The sequence below is a fragment of the Ictidomys tridecemlineatus genome, chromosome 4 (genome assembly GCF_052094955.1).
Source record: "Ictidomys tridecemlineatus isolate mIctTri1 chromosome 4, mIctTri1.hap1, whole genome shotgun sequence".
NCBI classification, from domain to species: domain Eukaryota; kingdom Metazoa; phylum Chordata; class Mammalia; order Rodentia; family Sciuridae; genus Ictidomys; species Ictidomys tridecemlineatus.
Genome location: NC_135480.1, coordinates 22,429,981 through 22,450,760, shown reverse-complemented (window position 1 = coordinate 22,450,760; position 20,780 = coordinate 22,429,981). Strand labels below are relative to the sequence as shown.

Genomic DNA, 20,780 nt, shown 5'->3' with positions numbered 1-20,780 from the left:
GATTGAAGGCAATTGTGTTCTTCTTTGGTGGATCTGGTTTAAGTAGATAAGAGAACTTCAGAAAAAAGCTTCACCCAGAATCTGCTGATTCCCAATTGCCTCTGATTTAAAATTATCAGCACACCAAGGCACCATATTTTGGGGGATCATTTTCTGAACACCAATAAAAGCAACAGCTGTTTCTTCCTAAACTCTTGAATAATAGCACTCCAAAGTGATGGCTTTTTGTGGAAAGATGATAGGTAGCATGCACCCCACAGTTAAAGATCAATCAGTAAAGCAAGAAGGAAGTTAAGTGACCTCATGCCTAGTACAGGATAAATTGCCATTGTGACCTTCGTGTACATTTCCTCTCATAGAATTGGACTTGATGCTCTGAAAGGCCTATTCTAGCTTTAACTTTTTAAAAAAAATCTGTATGTACATTAATAAAGGCATAGTTCTTGTATATGGTACTATTTATTTCTTCAGGCTAAAGTTTTCAGTGTTGAGCATGTTTTCTTATAGAGAGCTAAGTTAAATAGATGTTCCTGTTTATATTGTGTGAATAGATAGCATTGATAGATTCCCTCTGTTCAATCAGCAGAGGCAGATCTGAAGACTATCTATTGTTAGTGCAGCCTGAACCACAGCAATACTTATTGCTTGCCTAGCTATTCATGAACTTCCTGAAGTTCCTGTGCCACTTGCAAAGCTCCCACAATTAAAAAACAAAAGCAAAAATTCTGACCACATCTGGATTTTAAAAGATTTATAAGTATACTGTTCAATTTTTTTTTTAGCATTTTGAAATGTAGCATTAATACTTCCATATGCTAGGAAGAAATCTGATATAGAAGTCTTTCTAGATATGGTAGAGTGAAGGGAAATGGAATTTGCCCTACATGATAGATTTAAAAAAAAATACTGAAGAACATTACCACCTGGAAAAACCTTCCTTGAGGATTCTGTTATCTTAAACTGACTTTGTAAAGAATATTTTGTTTATGTGTAGCATTTTAATAGGTATTTTGGTTTATCTTGGTCACATTTTAAATAAATTATTCATCCTTTATAATTCCATTGTGGTTAGGGCAAAGTCAAATGAACATAATACCTTACCTTCAACTAGCTTTGACTTAATTGTTAACAGATATTTTATAGAATTGATCCCTGGGACCACCATTGGAGGGAGAACCTATTGAATAAACTAAAAATGAATTTGGACCTGCTGTTACGTTTAGATACTAACCATACTCAAATGGGCATAGATCTAATTAAAAACAGTTTGTTTTGCCATTAACCTTTCTTACATATTTCAGACAGGTTTCAGTGGTCTTGTTCAAACCATCCTGACCAAATTTTGCAAGTAAAATCTGGAGACTCACAGTGCCTCAAGAGCCTGGCTTAGCTTTAACACAGAACCCTTACTGCTTTAACTGCTGTGAATTTCATTGTGTAACTATGAGAACACATTTTTAAAAAGTGAAAAATTTTAAAAGGGAGACAATAATAGGAACTACTTAATAGAATTATTTTGATATCTATTAAATGTAGATAGGTAGGTAGATAATCCATTTCACGAGTTACTTAGTTGATACGAATGTAGAAATAGTGTATTTATTTTTTTCTTTGTTTTGGGTGGGAGTGGTACCAGGGTTGAACCCAGGGGTATTTAACCACTGAGCCACATCTCTAGTTCTTATTATTTTTTATTTTGAGAAGTTGCTTAGGGCCTCGATAAGTTGCTGAGACTGGCTTTGAACTTTTTATCCTCCTACATCAGCCTCCCAGTCACTGGGATTACAGGCATGTGCCACCATGCCCAGAAGTTTATTTATTTTTTAATTCCTGTATTTATTCCTTTTTTGGGATTGTCTTTGCCTTTCCAGAGTTAGAGAAAACCAGGATAGCTAAGCATTCAAATCATGGGCCTAATTACATGTGCTTGTTCAGATCATGTCAGTAGTTTTAGAGCCTCAAACTTAAGCTTGGTGACTGGGGAGTTGTGAAGCAAGGAAGACTGAGACATGACTTCAGCCTTTGATGGGTGGTTTATCAGAGGTATTCAGTCTCACCTATTTTCCTGGCTGCACATAGAATCCTTCCCTCAATTCCCAGATGAAGTCAGGCTCTGCTGGAACAGGCTCCCGTAGCACTCTGCACTTTGTCATGAAATAATTGTTTGTGTTGGTTGAGCGCCTTTCTATTCCTACTAGATTGTGTACTCCATCACATGAGAAGCAGTTTCTTTCTACTTTTCCCAGTGTCTAGCACATGTCTTGCCCAAAAGTATATGGCAAATATTTGTGGCATATACACAAGCTCTTAAGAGTGAACAAAACAAGATGCATATCATATGTGGCTTATTCTGCACTATGAAAATTGAAGATGTAGAGAAGAGTTTAGCAATATCTACAAATAACTGCAGAGGGAGAGTACATATCTCTCCAGGGGCTGTGGAAAGTAAGAGGTGAGTAGAAGTCCTTTTGACAAGAGTTAGATGCTAACTAAGTGCAGAATAAACGAAAGAAGAGACATTTGAACTGGACTTTTCAAGGGTATAAAATTTGAATAGAAAAGTGTGGGAAAGGTTACCCCAAACATAAGCAGTATTTTATGTAATTGTATCATTTCACTCTTGATAGCTTTAATCTCATTGTTTTCAATAAATCTGTAAAATGTATATTAGCTAACAATTTTGTCTTATTTCAGTGAACAATGTGGGAATCTCATATGAGTATCCTGAATACTTTTTGGAAATTCCTGACTTGGACAATGTGAGTCTTTTTTTTTTTTTTGTCTGCTATGGTAACAAAAAGAATGCATGCAGGTCTTGGGGTAAGATAGTATTGTATAATGATTCAGTCTGTGAGCACTGGAGTCCAGCTGCCTGAGGTTCACACTTAACTCCTCTGTTTACTACTTGAATTCTCTGGGGAAGAACCTAACTTAGTTTCCTCACCAATAAAATAGGCGGCTTCATAGGAATGTTAAAAAGATTGAATAAGAAAATGTTTATGAACTCATTTATACAGTGTCAATATCAATAATAGTTCTAGTTTTATTTTTTTATTATATCAGGACAACTCTATTTTAAGTATTAGGATTCTAAACATCAATTTAAAAATCAAATATGTTAATATCTATCAGCATTTTTGATTCAGGTAAACCAACTCTACCAGAAGGAACCTGCATCCTTGATATGCACATAATCCTTTAATGAAAACAAGGAATATATATCATTGAAGGGTTATGTAAAATTTTTTAAACCGTTGAAAATCTTAGACTCAATAATTTCTACTCTCCATATCAGGAGAGAGGAAATTGCAAAGTGTTCTATTTATATTGGATTTAATTGTTTACCTTGTCTTTTGCATATTAGCATGAATTGCTGCTTTTGTTAGAAAAATACTGTAACACTAAGAGTAAGATAAACTCTGCCTCTCCACCCCAACTCCTATAATTTTTTCAAGGTCTTTGCAATATCTCATGAAACTTCCAATGTATCACAATATTACTTGAGTATATATCTAATATGACAAATCTATATAAAATTAACTGTATTTTTTTTTCAGGCCATTAAGAAACTGATAAATGTTAATATTCTTTCTGTTTGTAAGGTAAGTAGCTTTGTTAGAAATATGTCACCTTTTTGGTTCTTTCTATTAAAAATTGTGATTTGTGTTCAGATGATTTCACTCCAGTCACTTAGTGGTAAGCATGTGTTCCATTTGAAAGGTGTGTGTTTACTTATGTTCTCAGGAAGTAGAAAGAACTGAACACCAAACAAGCATCTGTGTTATTCACTTTCTAATAACCTAACAGTTTAAGTGTCTTCTACATGCAAACCCTATAGTATGTCCTGAGACTACAAAAACAAACTTAAGCTGTAGATTGATTGACTTCATCCACCTGCTATTCATCACTGATAAATTTTTTTCATTTTGTCTCCCCTGCGATCCATTTAAATTGATAGCTTAAATGTCATGGCACAGCATTATATGGAGAATATTGGACCATAAAGTAATGAGAGTGATGTTTGTAGAAACCTAATAGCCAAGCCTAGCTGTGAAGTGCTAAGTATGTATTATAGCCGTGTCCCTTGGATATGCCAACAAAAGACAGCATAGCTGATACCTCTAAAAGGAACAGTAGCTAACAAATAGAAATATCTCAGCACTTATTTTGTTGTTAGCAGTAACTAAACAAAAAAAAAAAATGACCATACTTTGGTTTTATATACCAGACCAGTGAAATTCTGCCTGAGGCATAATTCCCATGAGCAATATCAGATAATATATATGTACACGTTAGTTTATATATATACTATATATGCAGAAGTATATATGTACTATATATGTGAATATATAGCATATATAACATGGTGATAACATGCTTATACACACTAATATATACTATATTATACACACACACACTAGTTGAAGGAAATAAAAAAGGTTTCATTCAGAACTCTTAATTGATCAGATAAATATAAATAAGAACTGGTTGTTAATTTTTACTTTATGGCATAGGCTTGGTATTTATTGTGAATGTTTAAAAGAAAAATTCTTTTCTTCATGTGTCCTCATGTCCTAAGAGAAAGTATAACTTTTACATGTTTGATTTCAAGTCCAAGAACCCAGGAATGTCATGCCTTGCCCAACTTTCCATGTATGGTTATCCTTCTCCCTGTAGAACGTATGTGTTGTTTGAAAGTGTTAACTAGGTTTTTTAAGGCAAAGAATGTTTGGTAGCTTGCTACTTAAAGACACCTCAAATGAATTATATTGTAAAATGACAAATAATTTTGCAAAACAAATAGTTATTCCCATTGTATCTTCTCTCTTACTGTTATTAGCCAGGCTTTTTTTCTCACCTGAGATTTGGTTTAAGTGAGGTAAATCAGTAACAAGTGGATCTGAGTAGATGTGGAGCAAGACCCACATGCATAACTTTGATGCTTTAAAAATGCATCAATTTAAAATGAACTTATCTGTTTGGTTTGAAAGACATCTCCCTTATATTGTGTAAGTGTAATCATTCTTTAATAGTCTGTATGTGGTTTCAAGATAATTAAATAACTACCGTTTACTATTTATATCTGACCTTTGACATTTTACTTAACCTCTGTGCTTCAGTTTTTGTCTGTAAATTGAGGATAATAATTCTCTTCACCTCATAGAATTGTGAGAATTAGGGCTGAGGATGTGGCTCAAGCGGTAGCGCGCTCGCCTGGCATGCGTGCGGCCCAGGTTCGATCCTCAGCACCACATACCAACAAAGATGTTGTGTCCGCCGAGAACTAAAAAAAAATAAATATTAAAAAATTATCTCTCTCTCTCTCCTCTCTCACTCTCTCTTAAAAAAAAAAAAGAATTGTGAGAATTAAATAACGTAAAGTGTATAAAACTGTTAGAAGAGTGCCTAGACTATACAGTAAGTGATCTAAAAATGTGATTGTTGTTATTGTAAAATGTGATTGTTGTTACACTCAGAGCTGATAAAGGTTTTTTAGTAAATATGTATAATCATGATTTTATATTTTTAAGAAAGCAAAGTTTTTGGGGGGCTGGAGTTGTGACTCAGTGGTAAAGCACTTGCCTCACATGTGTGAGGCCCTGGGTTCGATCCTCAGCACCACATAAATAAATAAAACAAAAGATCCATTTACAACTAAAAAATATATTTAAAAAAAAGAAAGCAAAAAAGTTTTTTGATCAAAATTAATATCACTTCTAGTCTGTAATTCTGTTCTTTGTTATTTTGCCTTTTGAAATGACTGATGTGTACTGTTACTTTCATATATCTTTTCTGGTACATTTGGCCGAGTGTTTGAAAATAATGAGTGTTAAAACAATGCACACATGTTTCATAATATATTGTACTGAGTTAATGAGAAAATGTGTTCAAGTGTTTAAATTTTATTTGACAGAATTGTTAATACTAGCTGCAAATTTATTCTCTGATAATTGTAACTCCTCTGTCAGATAAACTATGTAGGATTCTTACTGCAGATCCCGTAAGCCTTTGGGTGCTTGTGAAGTCAGCCTTACGGTGTAAAACCCTGGCCTCCTCTGTCTCCTAGAACATGCATTTTTGGCTGGCAGTCTACAGAATACTAATGATAAAAGGCCAAGGTTAGGCCCTTAATCTGGGAGGACTAGTGAGCTTGCTCTGCACCACAGCCACAGCCTGTGCCCTCATGCAGCATCTGAACCCAGATCAGCACGTGCAGCAGCGACCACATGGTGCTGGGGGCAGGGGGTGGCAGTGGCAGTGACATTGTGGGTAAAACAGCACAAACCCAACAGCAGTGTGAAGTAACTTCATTCTTCCTCTTCCCTTCTCTTTTTTTCCCGTTGTGATGTACACTTGTTCTCATGAAATGAGGTAGTGAAGACAGATTCTAGTTTCTTAATCACTTGTGGGCCATATTGATGGGAGCCAGGAACAGCCGACGAATGGATATATGCTTAAAATTTTTGTATGCAAGCCTTTATTGAAAACTAAATCCCATTTTAGAAGCACTAAGGGAGTTTGCTATTTAAGATATTTCTTCACTATGCCAAATAATCAGCCCTTGATTGATTTTTAGTATGAATCTGAATTTTCCTGTACCTTTGTGATGTGCACGTTTAATGAGAAAAAATTCAGAATTCTTGGTTTATGAAATCAGAGATTCATGGAATTAAGATAGTTTGGAAGTCAGTATGTTTTTATGGTGCTGTGTGAGTTGATGTGGTGTCACCTCTGCAGCACAGTTGACTAGTGGTCATTCAGATATGAGGATGGTTTGACTGGAACAGTGGGAGTGTAGTGGCAAACTAGAAGGCAAGCATTATCTATAAATGGGATTTTATGAGAATTAAATGAATCAATGCATGTAAAATGTCTAATTAGCCATAAAAAAAAATCTAGAAGTCGAGAAAACTAAGTTAGGACAGGATCGTGCAGGAACTTGAGTGTTGTGCTCCACAGAACGGAGATCATAAAGTAAAGGTAAGATGTGAGCCAGCGTGTGGTTCAGAGACTTGATTCTAATGGTGGAGTGACTGGCAATAGGTATTTTATGGCATTTAAGGCATTCACCTTGGTGAAGTTTTGTGTGTGATGCTCCCAGGTTTAGGGCTCTCATGCTACTATGATTTGCTCTATAAGATATTTTGATGAATTGCTCCTATCATTCTTTAGTTGTCCGTGTTATGTTGCCCAGGTCAGGGCCACATTTTTCGTAGCAATGACTTTTGGAGCCCTGGAGTGACTTAAAAGGCAGTGAAAAGAGGTCTGGCTACAGAATCTTAGAAGGTTTTATGGTAGCTGGACACGGGGAAGGGGGGCGGGATGGAGAATGAAAACAGCCTCTTCTTACCAGCAAGAGTGGTCCAAGTTTTATTTCCACATCAAACCACATGGTAGGGATGACTGGCTGAGGAGTGTCTGAGGAGAGGCTGGTGAAATCAGCTTGTCCTGGGACTTTGGGTTTGTGCCCCTAATTTGGAGGTCTTGCTGAGTAAGGCTCCAGCAATTTATTGCAAGGTCTATGCCATGCCAAGAGCTCTGATCAAATTGTCTTTACCTTTCCTTCAGGTTCACATTCTCCTGTCCTGTGTGAGCAGGTCATGTGATTACAAATACCTCTTAAGTCCCACATTCCAATAGAGGAAAGAGAAAAGTACACTGTCCTGAGATCAAGTGAATTGCAGGTTATCATTAGATAAGTGATGGTGATGTGTCCAGGGGTATTGCAGAAGAAATACCAGAATAGTTGGGGCTGCAGAGCACTAACGTGTAACTGTAAACAGCCCTCCAGTTCCATCGGATTGTTCCACTTTTTAGTCTTACCCAATAATTTTGAGTTTATTCCTTTCTCCCCTCTCAGTGGCCTACTTAACAGGGCTTCCCCTTCCCTCAGATGCTTGGAAGCCTTGTTGCTTCCCTTCCCAGCTTTGCTCTTAAATCCTTTAGGGACAGGTTCAGTGTTATTCTTCTTCCTTAAGTGGTGTAGGAGCTCTGTGTAGGTGACCAGTATGGCAGGTAGTTCATTTCAAACTGGAAGAGAAGTCCTCCAGGTCGGGCTTTATCTTTAGGATTTCAGATGCTCTGGGACTAACATCTAAGGCAAATCTGGTCTCTCATCAAGAGCAATGATATTCACTCCATAAATGGTGGAGTTTTTAGACAGCTAAACCTCAGGATATTGAACCATACTCTTCTAAAATATTCCAGTTTTATCCCTGGAGAGATTTCCATCCCATAATATTAGAGAATTTGCAAATGAAATTGTTTATCTACTATTGATTACCATTGGATAAATCATAAAAAATGGGAGAGGTGCTGTAGTTCCAGAGGCAGGCAAATATAGGTCTAATTTCAAACACATTGTACACTGAGCTCTATCAATCCAAAGACAAAACAGATTTTGTTTGTACCATTTGTTTCTGACTTGAGATCGCTTGTTCTAACGAGTCCGCCAAATTTGGGGTTGCCTTCCTACTCCCAGCTTTACAGTTGTTTGATTGCTTTCATCACAATTTTAGGACCTCAGGACCATCAATACTTTACGCCTTTCGAATGAGCAACATCCAAACAATATTACCTGAACTGCCTGCAGCCCCAGTTTCAGTCAGCTTTTTTGCTGCTGTGACGTAAAACACCTTATCAGAACAATTGCAGAGGAGGAAGAGAAATTTGAGGGCTCATAGTTTCAGAGGTCTTGGGCAATAGAAGGCCAACTTCATCCTCAGGGCTCCAGGTGAGGTAGAATGTCACGGCCGAAGAGTGTGGCAGAGGGAAGCGGCTCACATGGTGATCAGGAAACAGAAAGAAGGACTTCACTCTCCAGATACAAAATATATATGCCATAGCCATTCCCCAAATGAGCCACTTCTTCCTGCCATGCCCCACCTGCCTCCAGTCATCACCCAGTTAATCCAATTAGGGATTAGTTCACTGATTAAGTTAAGACTATAACCCAATCATTTCTCCTCCAAACCTTCTTGCATTGCCTCATACCTGATCTTTGGAGACACCTCATATCCAAGCCAGAACACCCAGTGAAGGGTGGGTGGGGAACTTTCCTTCTGATGATCCTTGAGCTGGAAGCCGCTGCTGGGCTTGGTTGATAAGGTGGAAGCGAGGGCAAGGTCTTCCTATAGCTGTACTCCTTAAGAAATTTCCAGACTACCTTTCTATTTGAGAGACATAGCCAAACTTCTTTATTACTTTTTTTAGAGCAAAGAAGGAAATGAGTGGGAGTGTAACCCAAAATAAGGTTTATAAATTACTTTTTATAGTGAGTTTTGGTATTTGCTTTATTGGGGAATGGGGATGAGGAATCTCAAACAGAGCACAGTAATTTATTTTATTATTATTATTTTTTTATGCTGGGGCTGGAACCCAGGGCCTTGTGCATGCTAAGTGAGTGCCCTGCCACTGAGCTACATCCTCAGACCTTCAAGCAGAGCATAATTATGAATAGTTTTTCCTTTATATATTCAACCAAAGTAGGGACTTGAAAGCACATCTTGCTAGGGGTGGAGGTGGACAGGGAGCCTTCCTGATGCCTATACCTAGGTTAGGTCTCTGGTTCAGTGCAATTCCATATATCACACCACATATCTTCCCTTCCGCTCACTCAGCATTTCATTTTTAGTGTTGAGCCTCTCTGTTAGTTAGAAGCACAATGAGAATCGATAGCATGTCCCATTTGTTTCCTGCCATATCTTATCCCTTACATATGGTAGATGTAACAGACTTTTTGTTTGGTTTTGTTTGGGTACTGGGGTCTGAAGGCAGGACCTGCATACGCTGGGCATGTGCTCTATCACTGAGCTACATCCCGAGCCCCAACAGATGGTTTTTGAATAAACGAGTGAATTATAAAAACCAAAAATTCTAGGTTGAATTCTTTGGGAATACAGATCATACTGATTGATTATATGTAGACTAGAAGGTTGAACCTGGATTAGCTATTGATATTTCCACTGAAGTCAACTGTGAGAATTTCCTAATCTTTGAACCTGTCAGAGTTGAATGGGCAGAAGAAGGTGAGCTCCCTTTCTGATTCTGGGTTAGGGATTACAAACCAATGGTCTGTGGCCTGGACATGGCCTACCAATATGTTTTGTTTGGGTCAGTTTTCAAAATTAGGAAATCTCACACCGAGATTTCTGTCTTCTCTTGGGAACAGTCTGAAAATCAGGTAACACAGATCTCAATTGCTGCATACTTACAAGGGATTGGGGCTGTGCAGCCCCTGAGTATGCTAAGCAGTTAGGGCCTGCACTCTCCAGGTACTACAGTCCCCACTAGTCTCTACTGAATGACTTACCTGTCTCATTTCTGTTACTTGTCTGTGCCTTTGGGGCATTGGAGTTTTGAGTTTTCTTGTTGTAGGTGAGTCCAAGTGTAGAGTGTACTCAGATTGAATACTTCCTAAATGGAGTTGATAGATTAGAATGACTTTAACTAATCAATCATTTCCGTCTCTGTCCACTGGGCTGCTATAACAAAAAAAAAAAAAAGAAAGAAAGAAAGAAAGAAAAGAAAAGAAACCTTAGAGAAGGGTTGCTTATAAAGAACCAATATTTGTTTCTTATAGTTCTGGAGGCTACGAAGCCCCTGTTCCTCAAAGATGGTGCTTTTTTGCTGTGCCCTCACGGTAGAAGTGGCAAACAAGCTCCCTCAGGCCTCTTTGTAAATGCACTGATCCCAAATCATGAGAGTACTTCTTCATGATGTCGTCACCACTGGACCTTAGAGTTTAGCATATGAATTTTAGGGGGACATAAACATTCAGATCATCTTCTGTTCATTCTTAGGATTCTCTGAAGTCACAGTACTCAGAATGAGAGATCCTTTGCAGCTTTTGAAATGCAGATTCACTTCATCTGTGCCACTGTGTGTTAACTGTGTATCATTTACCCAGAAGTGCCTAATGCCCTGCCCACGGAGGAGATGATAACTCTGTGAAGGACAGATGGGTGAAAAGCACAGAAGCACTTTTTTTTTGGTATGGGTTTCCCTCGGACATGTGACACAGTACCAGTAGGGGGAGCCCCGTATTAATTTGGAAATCTGTGAGAATCTGTTCAGCAGTATAATTTTATTTAATTTAGGGACTTTGCTAAGAATGTATCCCAGTACCCTGCTCCAAGAATTTAAGTTAACAACATTAAGAAACTAATAAGTCATGGAAAGAAGAGTTTGAGCCTCACCACTGATCCCCACCCAAGGGAATACCTAGAATACCTTAATGAAGGTATCCCAAGTTAATACCCCAAGTCTTTTAATTCATCTTGGAACCAGCTATCTTTAGGCTCCTAAAATTTTTAAATTTTTCCCCAAGGACTTAGTCCTTAGGGTCCCATAGAAATGGACTACTTCAGACATAACCACAAAATGGTGGATTTACCAAATTATATGACAAACTACATTGTCATCTTTCAAAAATGAAAAGTAATTGTAGATTAGTCCTGAGATTCTTTCTAGCTTAAAGCAAAGCTAGTTCATAGGAGAAATGCCTTATGTATGGATAACAAGGTAGAGATCTCTTTGAGAACTTAAGGGATCATTCTCCTTGTGAAGTTTGTCACTTCTGGGAAGTTAGCTTACTTTGGAAAAAATTAAGACGTAGAAGCACTTAGCATATACTAGTATACTAAACTTGGAAAAGATAAAAGTATGGCAATACATGTATTCTTATTTTGTTTAGGGATTATAAATTATGGCTTTAGAGTCATTATTAATTGTATGTAGCCCTCTGTTATGGAAAGTTCCTTTTCTTTTATTTAATTATTTTAATGTAGATCAAACTAGGATTTATTACAAAAAATATTTTATATGACATGAGGTAGAACTTCAGGTAAAGTAGAATGGCAAAAAGGCCTTTTTTTTTTTTGCTATTAAGTCTTCCACAAAGACTTAAACATTAATAAAAAGGAAAATAAAATAATTCATGGAGAACTCAAAGCACTCAAAACTTTATCTAATTAAACTTTCCACCCCCTGTGCAGTAAATATTCTGTTAGCCATATAGGTGAGATTCTAAGGATTTCTAATTAAGTTGTGTTCTTAGTACCACAGAGCTCAAATTATACAGTTTGCCAAAGGAAATGTGTGCCTTGTCATTCTAGTATGGCTTCCAGTGGAGTTGCCATCCAATTTTCCCAAACCAGGCATTGTGTAATGTCGTTGTTAGTTCTTTTCACAATTAAACTATGATTCATAAAAATTATTAACTATTTCAGTTGAAAACTTATGTAAGGTATTTGCATCTAAGAAATTGTTTCCTTCTAGTTCGTGTGGGTTCATTTTCAGTTGCTTGAATTCAAATCCTGTTAAATTTAAGCAGAGGTGGACAGAGTGTCTGTTTGTGATGCCCCAGTTTTGTGTATGATTAGCCAACCTTGTCAGGCAAACTATTATACTTTATTCCTTGCTTGCAACATAATGGTGACACAGGTGACAACATATGTTCTCTTATTTTATGACAGCATCTTGAACTTTAATCTTTTCATTATTTGAATCTTTGGTTGTCTTTTGTAGCATGATGTGATAGTGTTTTCTTTTTAAAAAATGACCAAATACCAGAAGTTACATGAATGCAAAAGTAATTTACTTGTATTGTATCCATTGTGATACTAAAGAGTGGGAATTTCATACTAAAAAGTGGGAAAATTTTAATTGGCTTGTACAAATTATTGATTACTGTTGTTAAAGTAGTAAAAAAGGGAAAAAACTTTATTTACACTAGAGGGTTTTTTTAAATATTATGAGTGCTTATCTAACTAGAAAAGCAATGCAGAATTGTTGTCAAAATATGAGGAAGATACATGAACACTAAGAAGGAAATAATTCTTGTATAATCCCATCCACAGATGTTATTACATTTTTTTTAAAGAGAGAGAGAGAGAGAGAGAGAGAGAGAGAGAATTTTAATGTTTATTTTTTAGTTTTTGGCGGACACATCTTTGTTGGTATGTGGTGCTGAGGATCGAACCCGGGCTGCACACATGCCAGGCGAGCGCGCTACCGCTTGAGCCACATCCTCAGCCCTATATTACATTTTAATATAACATTTCAAGTATTATCGTGGCTAGCCAGTGTAATTTTTGAGTTACATATCACAACTAAATGATCTGATAATACCAATTTTGATTTTGTATGAGCTAATGAACTTTTTATTTCTTGGCTAGAATATACATAGGTGTACTAGTAAATATCACTTAATATTTCACTCTTGAAATTAAATATGTGCTTTCCCCCAAGGAATCCTAAATTTAGCTCACATAAAGACATTTATTTATCTTTGTATATTTGTATACTTTTAACACCCACTTACATGCAAAGTATGATATCTAAGTGTGATATAACATATACTGACTTCTCCTCCTTTAGATTTTAGGTTTTTGTTGTTGGGAGGATTAATGAAAATTTAAAACTATGTATATAAATCAGGAACATTTGTTTTTCCTGCAAGAATATGAAGTTCTCAATGTTATAGAAGTACTGTCGCAACAACTTTAATCTACTTCAGAAAGCATTGAATTAAAATTGCTTGCTGTACAATTTTGAAAACAATGTTAACATGGAAGAAACAAGTATAGAAGTCATGTTTACTACTATTTTTCTAATATGCTTAACCACTGATCTTGCAAGTTATAATAACCTTATCTTAGAAATTGTTAAGAGAAACAGAAATTTCCTGGAACAGCAATTATCACCTGCAGATGGCCTAAAATTAGCATATTGAGTTAACTCCACAAGCAGCTTATGATCTGTGAAATGGAGTTCAGATAGTGAGATTTCAGGGAAATGCTTGGTATATTGATATAAATAACCAGATATTAAGGTCCCAATCAATGTATACAAAGTGAAATGAAACTACTAATATCTTAGTTAAAATATCTTATGTAAAACTCTATGTTAAAGAGAATTTTTATTTAATGTGAACATAGTGAAAGAAATCTCCACTTATGCATAGACTATTAAGAAGGATTTGTGTACAAATACTCAATCAAAGAAGGCTTAAAATTGAATGTATTAAGACAATCTGATTAGAAAGAAAGAAAGATAGTTTTAGAATAGATGAAGGCATTAGTTTTATGAAGCATACAGATTTCAAGTTAACTTTTTTCAGTCTTTTCAGTGTTATTATTTGACAGGTAAGGAAACAGTGTTCCATTTTCCTGCAAGGAGAAAGAACTTAGAATTTTAAAAGGGAAGCTAATGAGCTATAAGGAAGAATTTAACTTCTCCGTAAGAGAACGTGTGTCTTTGATGATCAATCATTTGGCCAGTAAGCATTCAACAAGTATTTCTGGCGCTTTGTTATATTTGTTTGTATTTATGTATGTGATGCTAAGGATGGAACTCAGTGCCTCACAAGTGCTAGGCAAGCACTGTGCCACTGAGCTACAGCCCAGCTCCTATTTCTGGGTCTTTAATAGGTGAGCATCAAAAGCATTATTTCTTCCTAACTTGCGCTATTAAAACTTCTTGAGTTCTAATTCATATGTATAAAATATATATTTTATCACGTGCATACACATAAACCATCAAGAAAGCATTTAATGTTTAGCGTGCTACTAATAATTTTATAAGCAAGATTTTTGTTGTTGTTGTTGTTATTGTTGTTTTTTGTACTAGGGATTGAACACTGGTCACTTTACCACTGACCTACATCCCTGGCCCTTTTTTTGTTTTTTATTTTTATTTTGAGTCAGGGTCTCACTAAGTAGCTTTGGGCCTTGCTAAGTTTCTGAGGCTGGCCTTGAACTTGCAATCCTCCTTCCCTCAGTTGCTGGGATTACAGGTTTGTGCCACTGTGCCTAGCATGATTATATCTTATAGGAATTCATTTTCTCTGATCATTTTCTGGACAATTTTTGCCATTCAGGAATGAGTCATTTAATATGGCATGCACATGGTATAAGGGAAAAAATAGTTCCTGATATATGTATTTGTATTTCCCCAATATTCCAACTAAAGGTTTTATTATTCTTAAATGTATAAATTTGTATCTAGGAAGAAAACTGAGTTGAACTTCAAAACTTTGTGACTACTTAGTAGTATTCATATAGTACTAGGATTCCTGGCCAGTGTCTGTCCATTAGCTGATCTTGTGGACTTTCCTGGTCATCCTCCAGATTGATTGCTGGCCTATAAATCTCATTTCTTCTCTTCTCTTTTGTATGGGAAAGCTAAATAGGCACTATCTACCCCTTCCAGACTTTATTTAGCAACTTACAAGTCTTGTTTCCTTAACACCAATGGACATGTACACACATACACACAGAGGTTAGGACATTTTTATTACCAGTCCTCTTCCCCATTCTGTCTCTGGTGATCTCAGGACAAAATACTTGGGGGCCCTCTTTATACATTAGTTAAGCATATGGCCCTCTGGTGAAATATGCAAAATAGAAAAAAGTGTTTAGATACCGTTAAGAATGCATATAATCTATCTTTACCAAAAAATATCCCACAGCTGTTGACATACCTCATGTACATCTGTTTTACTAGTGTGAGAAGCTGTTCATAATATTTTATGCAAACGTAAGTTGCATGACGTATTTAACAAATGTACATACTTTATTTCTTTATCTGTTTAATCCATTCATCCAGTAGATAACTTTTTAGAATCCATCAATTCTATAACGTATATTTTATTTTCTCACAAGTTGTATGTCTTTTTACACTCTATCCCTTCTACTGGAATTTCTTTTCTGTCTAGTAAACTTTGTTTTAATCTGTGAAGCTCTACCTGTTTCCCAGGCATAACTGGTCCTTCTAAGCATCAGTGCCCTCTATCCACTCGGAGAATCATCACATAATGATTTATGTATATATCTATTCTCACATTAGATACTGAGCCCTCAACATCGAGTGTGGTTCTGGGTGATAATATGACCTCAGCTGAACCCATGAATGACTATAACAGGACTAAGGCTTGGTGGTAAAGCACTTGGCTGGAATGTGAGAGGCCCTGGGTTCAATCTCTGAAAACTGTGAAAGAGAGAGGCTATAACATGGTGTTATTCCATTGTTCCAGGCTATAAGTTGATATGCATAGAACACTTTGAGTGACTTTTTATGTCCTAGGTTTGATAAAGTAACATCAAATTTTTGATGTTGTTGTTGGTGTGGTGGTTGGTTTTTGGTACAAGGGTTTGAACCTAGAGGCACTTAACCACAAAGCTACATTATCAGCCCTTTTTATTGTCTATGTTGAGACAGGGTCTCACTAAGTTTCTTAGGTCCTCATTAAGTTGCTGAGGCTGGCTTTGAACTTGTGATCCTTCTGCCTCAGCCTTCTGTATTGCTGGGATTATAGGCATGTACCATGGAACCCAGCAAGTAACATCAAATGTAATTTCAGTTCTTTAATTCTTATCTGTATGATTATTGAGGTATTTCATAAGCAGTTTTATTGAGGACTAAATTGTATACCATAAAACATGCAAGTGTGTATGTAGTTCAGTGGTTTTTAGTACATTTAGAGTTGTACAGTCATCGTTATGAGTTAATCCTAGGATAATTCAACTACCCCCAAGAAGATTCCAACTAAGGTATTTAAAAATATTAATAAAATTGGCCGGCAACTTCTATGTGAATAACTGAACTGGATAACCTCACAATGTGCCATTGTTTTTGGCTCTGGGCCATCTGGGGAGCCCCATGTATGAAGGTAGGACCAGGTAGTTGGTGGTGTTGCTTCCTAAAAGGGTAGTGCAGGCTGACAATAAAGGACACCAATTCCCTTCAGGTGCTTCTCTCTGTGCTCATTCCATTATACACATTCCCTCTTTTGAGATTCAGAATATAGTAACCTGTAGTGTAGACACTTCCTTCATTGACTGAGATGGGACATTGCAGAGAAGGAACAGCAGTAGTTAGTTCAAGGGCTGGGATTAGGACTATGCTCTAACCAGGTACCACACCTGCATTAAGTAGCAATTCATTAACTGCAGAGGAGTTACTATGTGCTTCTAGAAAGGACAAGTCTTAGGAAATGTGTAAACAATTTGAAGAGCTCTTACTCAGTCCAAGAGGAGAACAGCTGGCTGTGCTGACAGGGTAGGCTGGGAAATCAGCTCTTTCTCTGACTTGGTTCCATAAGGTTTGGTTTGAAGCCCAGTCGGCACATTTTGAATGGGGTCAAGCAAACCCAGAAAAGAGAAAAGGTGGAATTGTTTTAAAAACTCTGAACTGTTGAGTCTGGGCTGCCAGCACAGCTGGTTTGGGGACAGTTTTTTTTTTTTTTTTTGGTCTTAAAATGTGAACACTGATCAGTCATTATCAAAACAAATGGTCAACTGATTAATTAGAATATTGGTTTAGATACAGTAGTGGCTTAAACAAAACAGAAATTTCTGTCTCCGATGCAAAGCTGGGTAGGTAATCAAGGTTTGTCATAGTAGCTCCACAGTCACCAGGAAACCTGCCTCTTTTTATCTTATTGCTCTGCCACTGTTAGCACATGGCTCTCACCTTGAGCTCTAAGTTAGCTGGCCTACGTCCTTTTAGCATGTTCACATTTTAGCCATTTTAGTATAAAAAATGTAGACGTGTATGTAAGAAGAGCAATAGGAAAGTTTTAGGCCTTTTCGTTCTTTGGTTTCTCCTTTTTCATGTGGGCCAAAAGATGCACCCTGTTGAAGTGATTCCCTTGTGCTTTGAGGACATACCTCTGTTTTGAAATTGGCTGTATATGATTCATCTTTTGTGACACAGTGCCAGATTGAACTTGCATTTTCACTGAAAAGTATGTGATACCTCTAGGGTTGACGTCTGGGTTGGATGCCCATGAAGCAGAGTTTACCTGGGCGAAGTCTGGGTGGTGCTTTCTTTTTGTAGGGTGCTTCTAGACAAAAAGATTCCCTTCCCATCTAAATACTGTGCATTTTAATTAACATGTAATATTCAAGACAGAAAGTTTAAAACTTTGGCATGCATTCTGACTTTAGTATTACAAAACAGAAATTGTCTCTTTTTTAAAATAATATTTTCTCAAGTTGCAGACAGACACAAAACATTTATTTATTAAATAAATAAATAAGTAAGTAAATAAATATTTAATGTGGTGCTGAGGATGAACCCAGTGCCTCTCGTGTGCTAGGCGAGCCCTCTACCACTGAGCCACAACCTCAGCCCAGAATTTGACTCTTACCCAGGGTCAGGAATTTGTATTCCAGCCTCAGTTCTTACCCCTAGTGTCATCTTGGCTAACCCATTGGTCTTCAGAACTATTCTTCTTAAGAACATCTCAAAACAGAATTTAAAAGAAGCCTCTCATCATTATGTGCATTTAGCCACAGTTATGAAGTCCTCAAAGAAAGCAGACGTTACCTTTTCATTGGTGGCCACTGGAGACCACAGATAACCTTAACTTTCTGTAAGGATGAATTTTACAGCTAGCGGGACTAACAAAAGAAATGATTACTAAGTGAAATATACACTTAATATTTGCCAACATGACACTTTATAGCGTTCTGCTAAAGCTTTTTTTTTTTTTTTTTTTTTTAAATCAGAAGATTGAGCTTTTGAGTTTAGAAAGCTTCAGTAATCTTGGTAGGCAGGATCTTTCTTGTGATAACATATGTCCTTTTCTGAGAATACATTTCTGGAACCACCAATTTCACTGTAAATCCTGTATTATTTGAAGCTCCTGGGCCAGTATTGTGTTTCAGGCAAGTAATTTTAGCCAAGTTCACTGAAAGTATTCTGTGTCACCTCTAGTAATTTCATGTGCTGCCCTTTTTATGCACTCTTGACACAGCCAGATTATATAGAGTATATAAAATAAGCTGCTGTCTGAGTGCTGAGTGGCTTTGTGATTCCCTTCTCTTGTGTGGGTGGGTGTCCTTCACGCTGTTGCTGTGTCCTCGGTCGTCATGTTTTGTTTGCTTTTTTGCAGATGACACGAGTGGTGCTGCCTGGCATGGTAGAAAGGTGAGTCACAAGCTCTCTCACACACACTGTGGATGTGGAGCTCATTATTATTTATAGGGAGAATCCTTTCTTTGAAAATTTCATTAAAGTGACTAATGAGCCCAGCCTCCATGTCTTAGTGGCAGGCGAGTCACACGGTGGAGTGTGAGTCACTGGAGGAGGCCTTTCCCACTCGACTCTTTATTTCCCTCTCAGGGTTGTGGTGGTTCCTTTAGATCAGGATTAAAAAGCCAGCCTGAGTCACCATCACTAACTCAATTGCCTGCTATTCTGAGGGGGCGGGAGGAGTTCCTGGGATATTCCTGGGAATGCCATCTTAAAGCTCCTCCTGAGAGCCCACATCAGTAGTTTCTTGAAGCAAGATGCCTCTGGTTCTCCACTTCTTTCTAGGAGAATGGATGTGTGAGGAGCTCAGGCATGTTAGGAAGTGATCCTAAGATCAGGGTCCACTGGTCTCATCTGTGTTCCAGTTTGAATTGGGAACCACTAGGGTGTGCTGGATGGCTTCATTTTTAAGGAAGACCATGTGGTAGAGCTTTTACAGCTGAAGTAACATGAAGTGTAAAATTATACTTAAGCTCTATTCCTCCCTTGGAAAAACCTCAGTGATGGCAGGGCCTCCAAAGAAAACCTTGAACCAGTCTGATCATTTGCTGAATTTAGGGCCTCATAATCTCCTTCCTCTGCAAACTGTTCTGAGTTTGGAAGAGAGCCAAAGAACTCCCAGCTTTGGAAAGGAAGGACCTGAGGACTGACTTCTGCTGAGGAGTTCCACCACTGGCTCCTGGCGGGGATTAGGTTTCTTGGGGACCTCTATGTGTCAGGTGTTGTATTGACAATTTAATATGTGTTAACTCATGTAACTCTTAGAGATGAGGATCTACAGAGACTAATTAAGAAACTGTTGCTCAGCAAAGTTCTTTGTAAATCCATTTTATATATACTGTTCTGTGTGTTGTAGTTTATTTTTGTAAATTTCCCTTTGAAACTTTCAAGCCTCTTACAATTGGCTGCCAGCAGGAGTGTGCTGCTGATCTCCAGACAGGGAATAGCAGTGATCTAACCAGAGCAGAACCCTGGAAGAGGGTAGAGTTGGGGAAGACAGAACAGAACTCATTAAGAATGAAGTTTTGCCCATCATCTTAATTAAGGTTTAACATCTGCAGATGATATGGTATTATTTGAAGACAATAAATCCATCCATTAAAAAAATAGGTGGGTGGGGGGGTATAGTTCAGTGGAAGAATGCTTGCCTCCCATGTGTGAGGCCCTGGGCTCAATCCCCATCACCTCAAAAAAATAAATAAAACAAAAACTTGTAAACCACAGAAGTATTGTAAAAGAAAGTTTTGAGTATTTTGGTGGAAAACATATCAGAAGGGATAATGGTTGTGAAATCATTTCACAAAACATCAAGTACTAGATAGAGAGAGTCATAGAAATCTAGTCTTTTATGTTAGTTGAAAGCAACCCCCCAATTTGAGAGGTGAAAAAAACTTATGTCCAGACAAATGGAGTGCTATAAAGTTAAATGACAAGTGAGTAAAGATTACAAATGTGAAGAGCTACGAACTTCACTGCTGTCTTGGAAGACCTAGCAGCCATTGTCAGTTATAGTTAGAACACTAGGTTAAACAAAAAAAAAACTGTGAAGAAAATAACTCATACATTTAACAGGCATTCCATTGAGTAAAATTTACTATGGAGCATTCCAAAGATGATTTGTATCCTTGCCCTGAAGAAGTCAAGTTGATTTTAAACCAGAATTGAGAAGTGATCTGGTGGAAAGCCATCCAAAGCTGTGGATGGAAACTGACATCATGGGGGCGATTGTGTTACTTGCT

General features: G+C 37.3%; 1 protein-coding gene across 2 annotated transcripts in view; it reads left to right on the top strand.

Moving 5' to 3' along the window:
* Hsd17b12 (hydroxysteroid 17-beta dehydrogenase 12) overlaps window positions 1-20,780 on the top strand; it is a 148,185-nt gene that overhangs the window by 105,257 nt on the left and 22,148 nt on the right. For both annotated transcript variants that reach the window (XM_005330041.5, XM_078046203.1), the window contains 3 exons: window positions 2,695-2,759; window positions 3,558-3,602; window positions 18,902-18,936. In XM_005330041.5, the coding sequence (XP_005330098.2) occupies window positions 2,695-2,759; window positions 3,558-3,602; window positions 18,902-18,936 (145 nt within the window). The remainder of the gene's footprint in view (window positions 1-2,694; window positions 2,760-3,557; window positions 3,603-18,901; window positions 18,937-20,780) is intronic.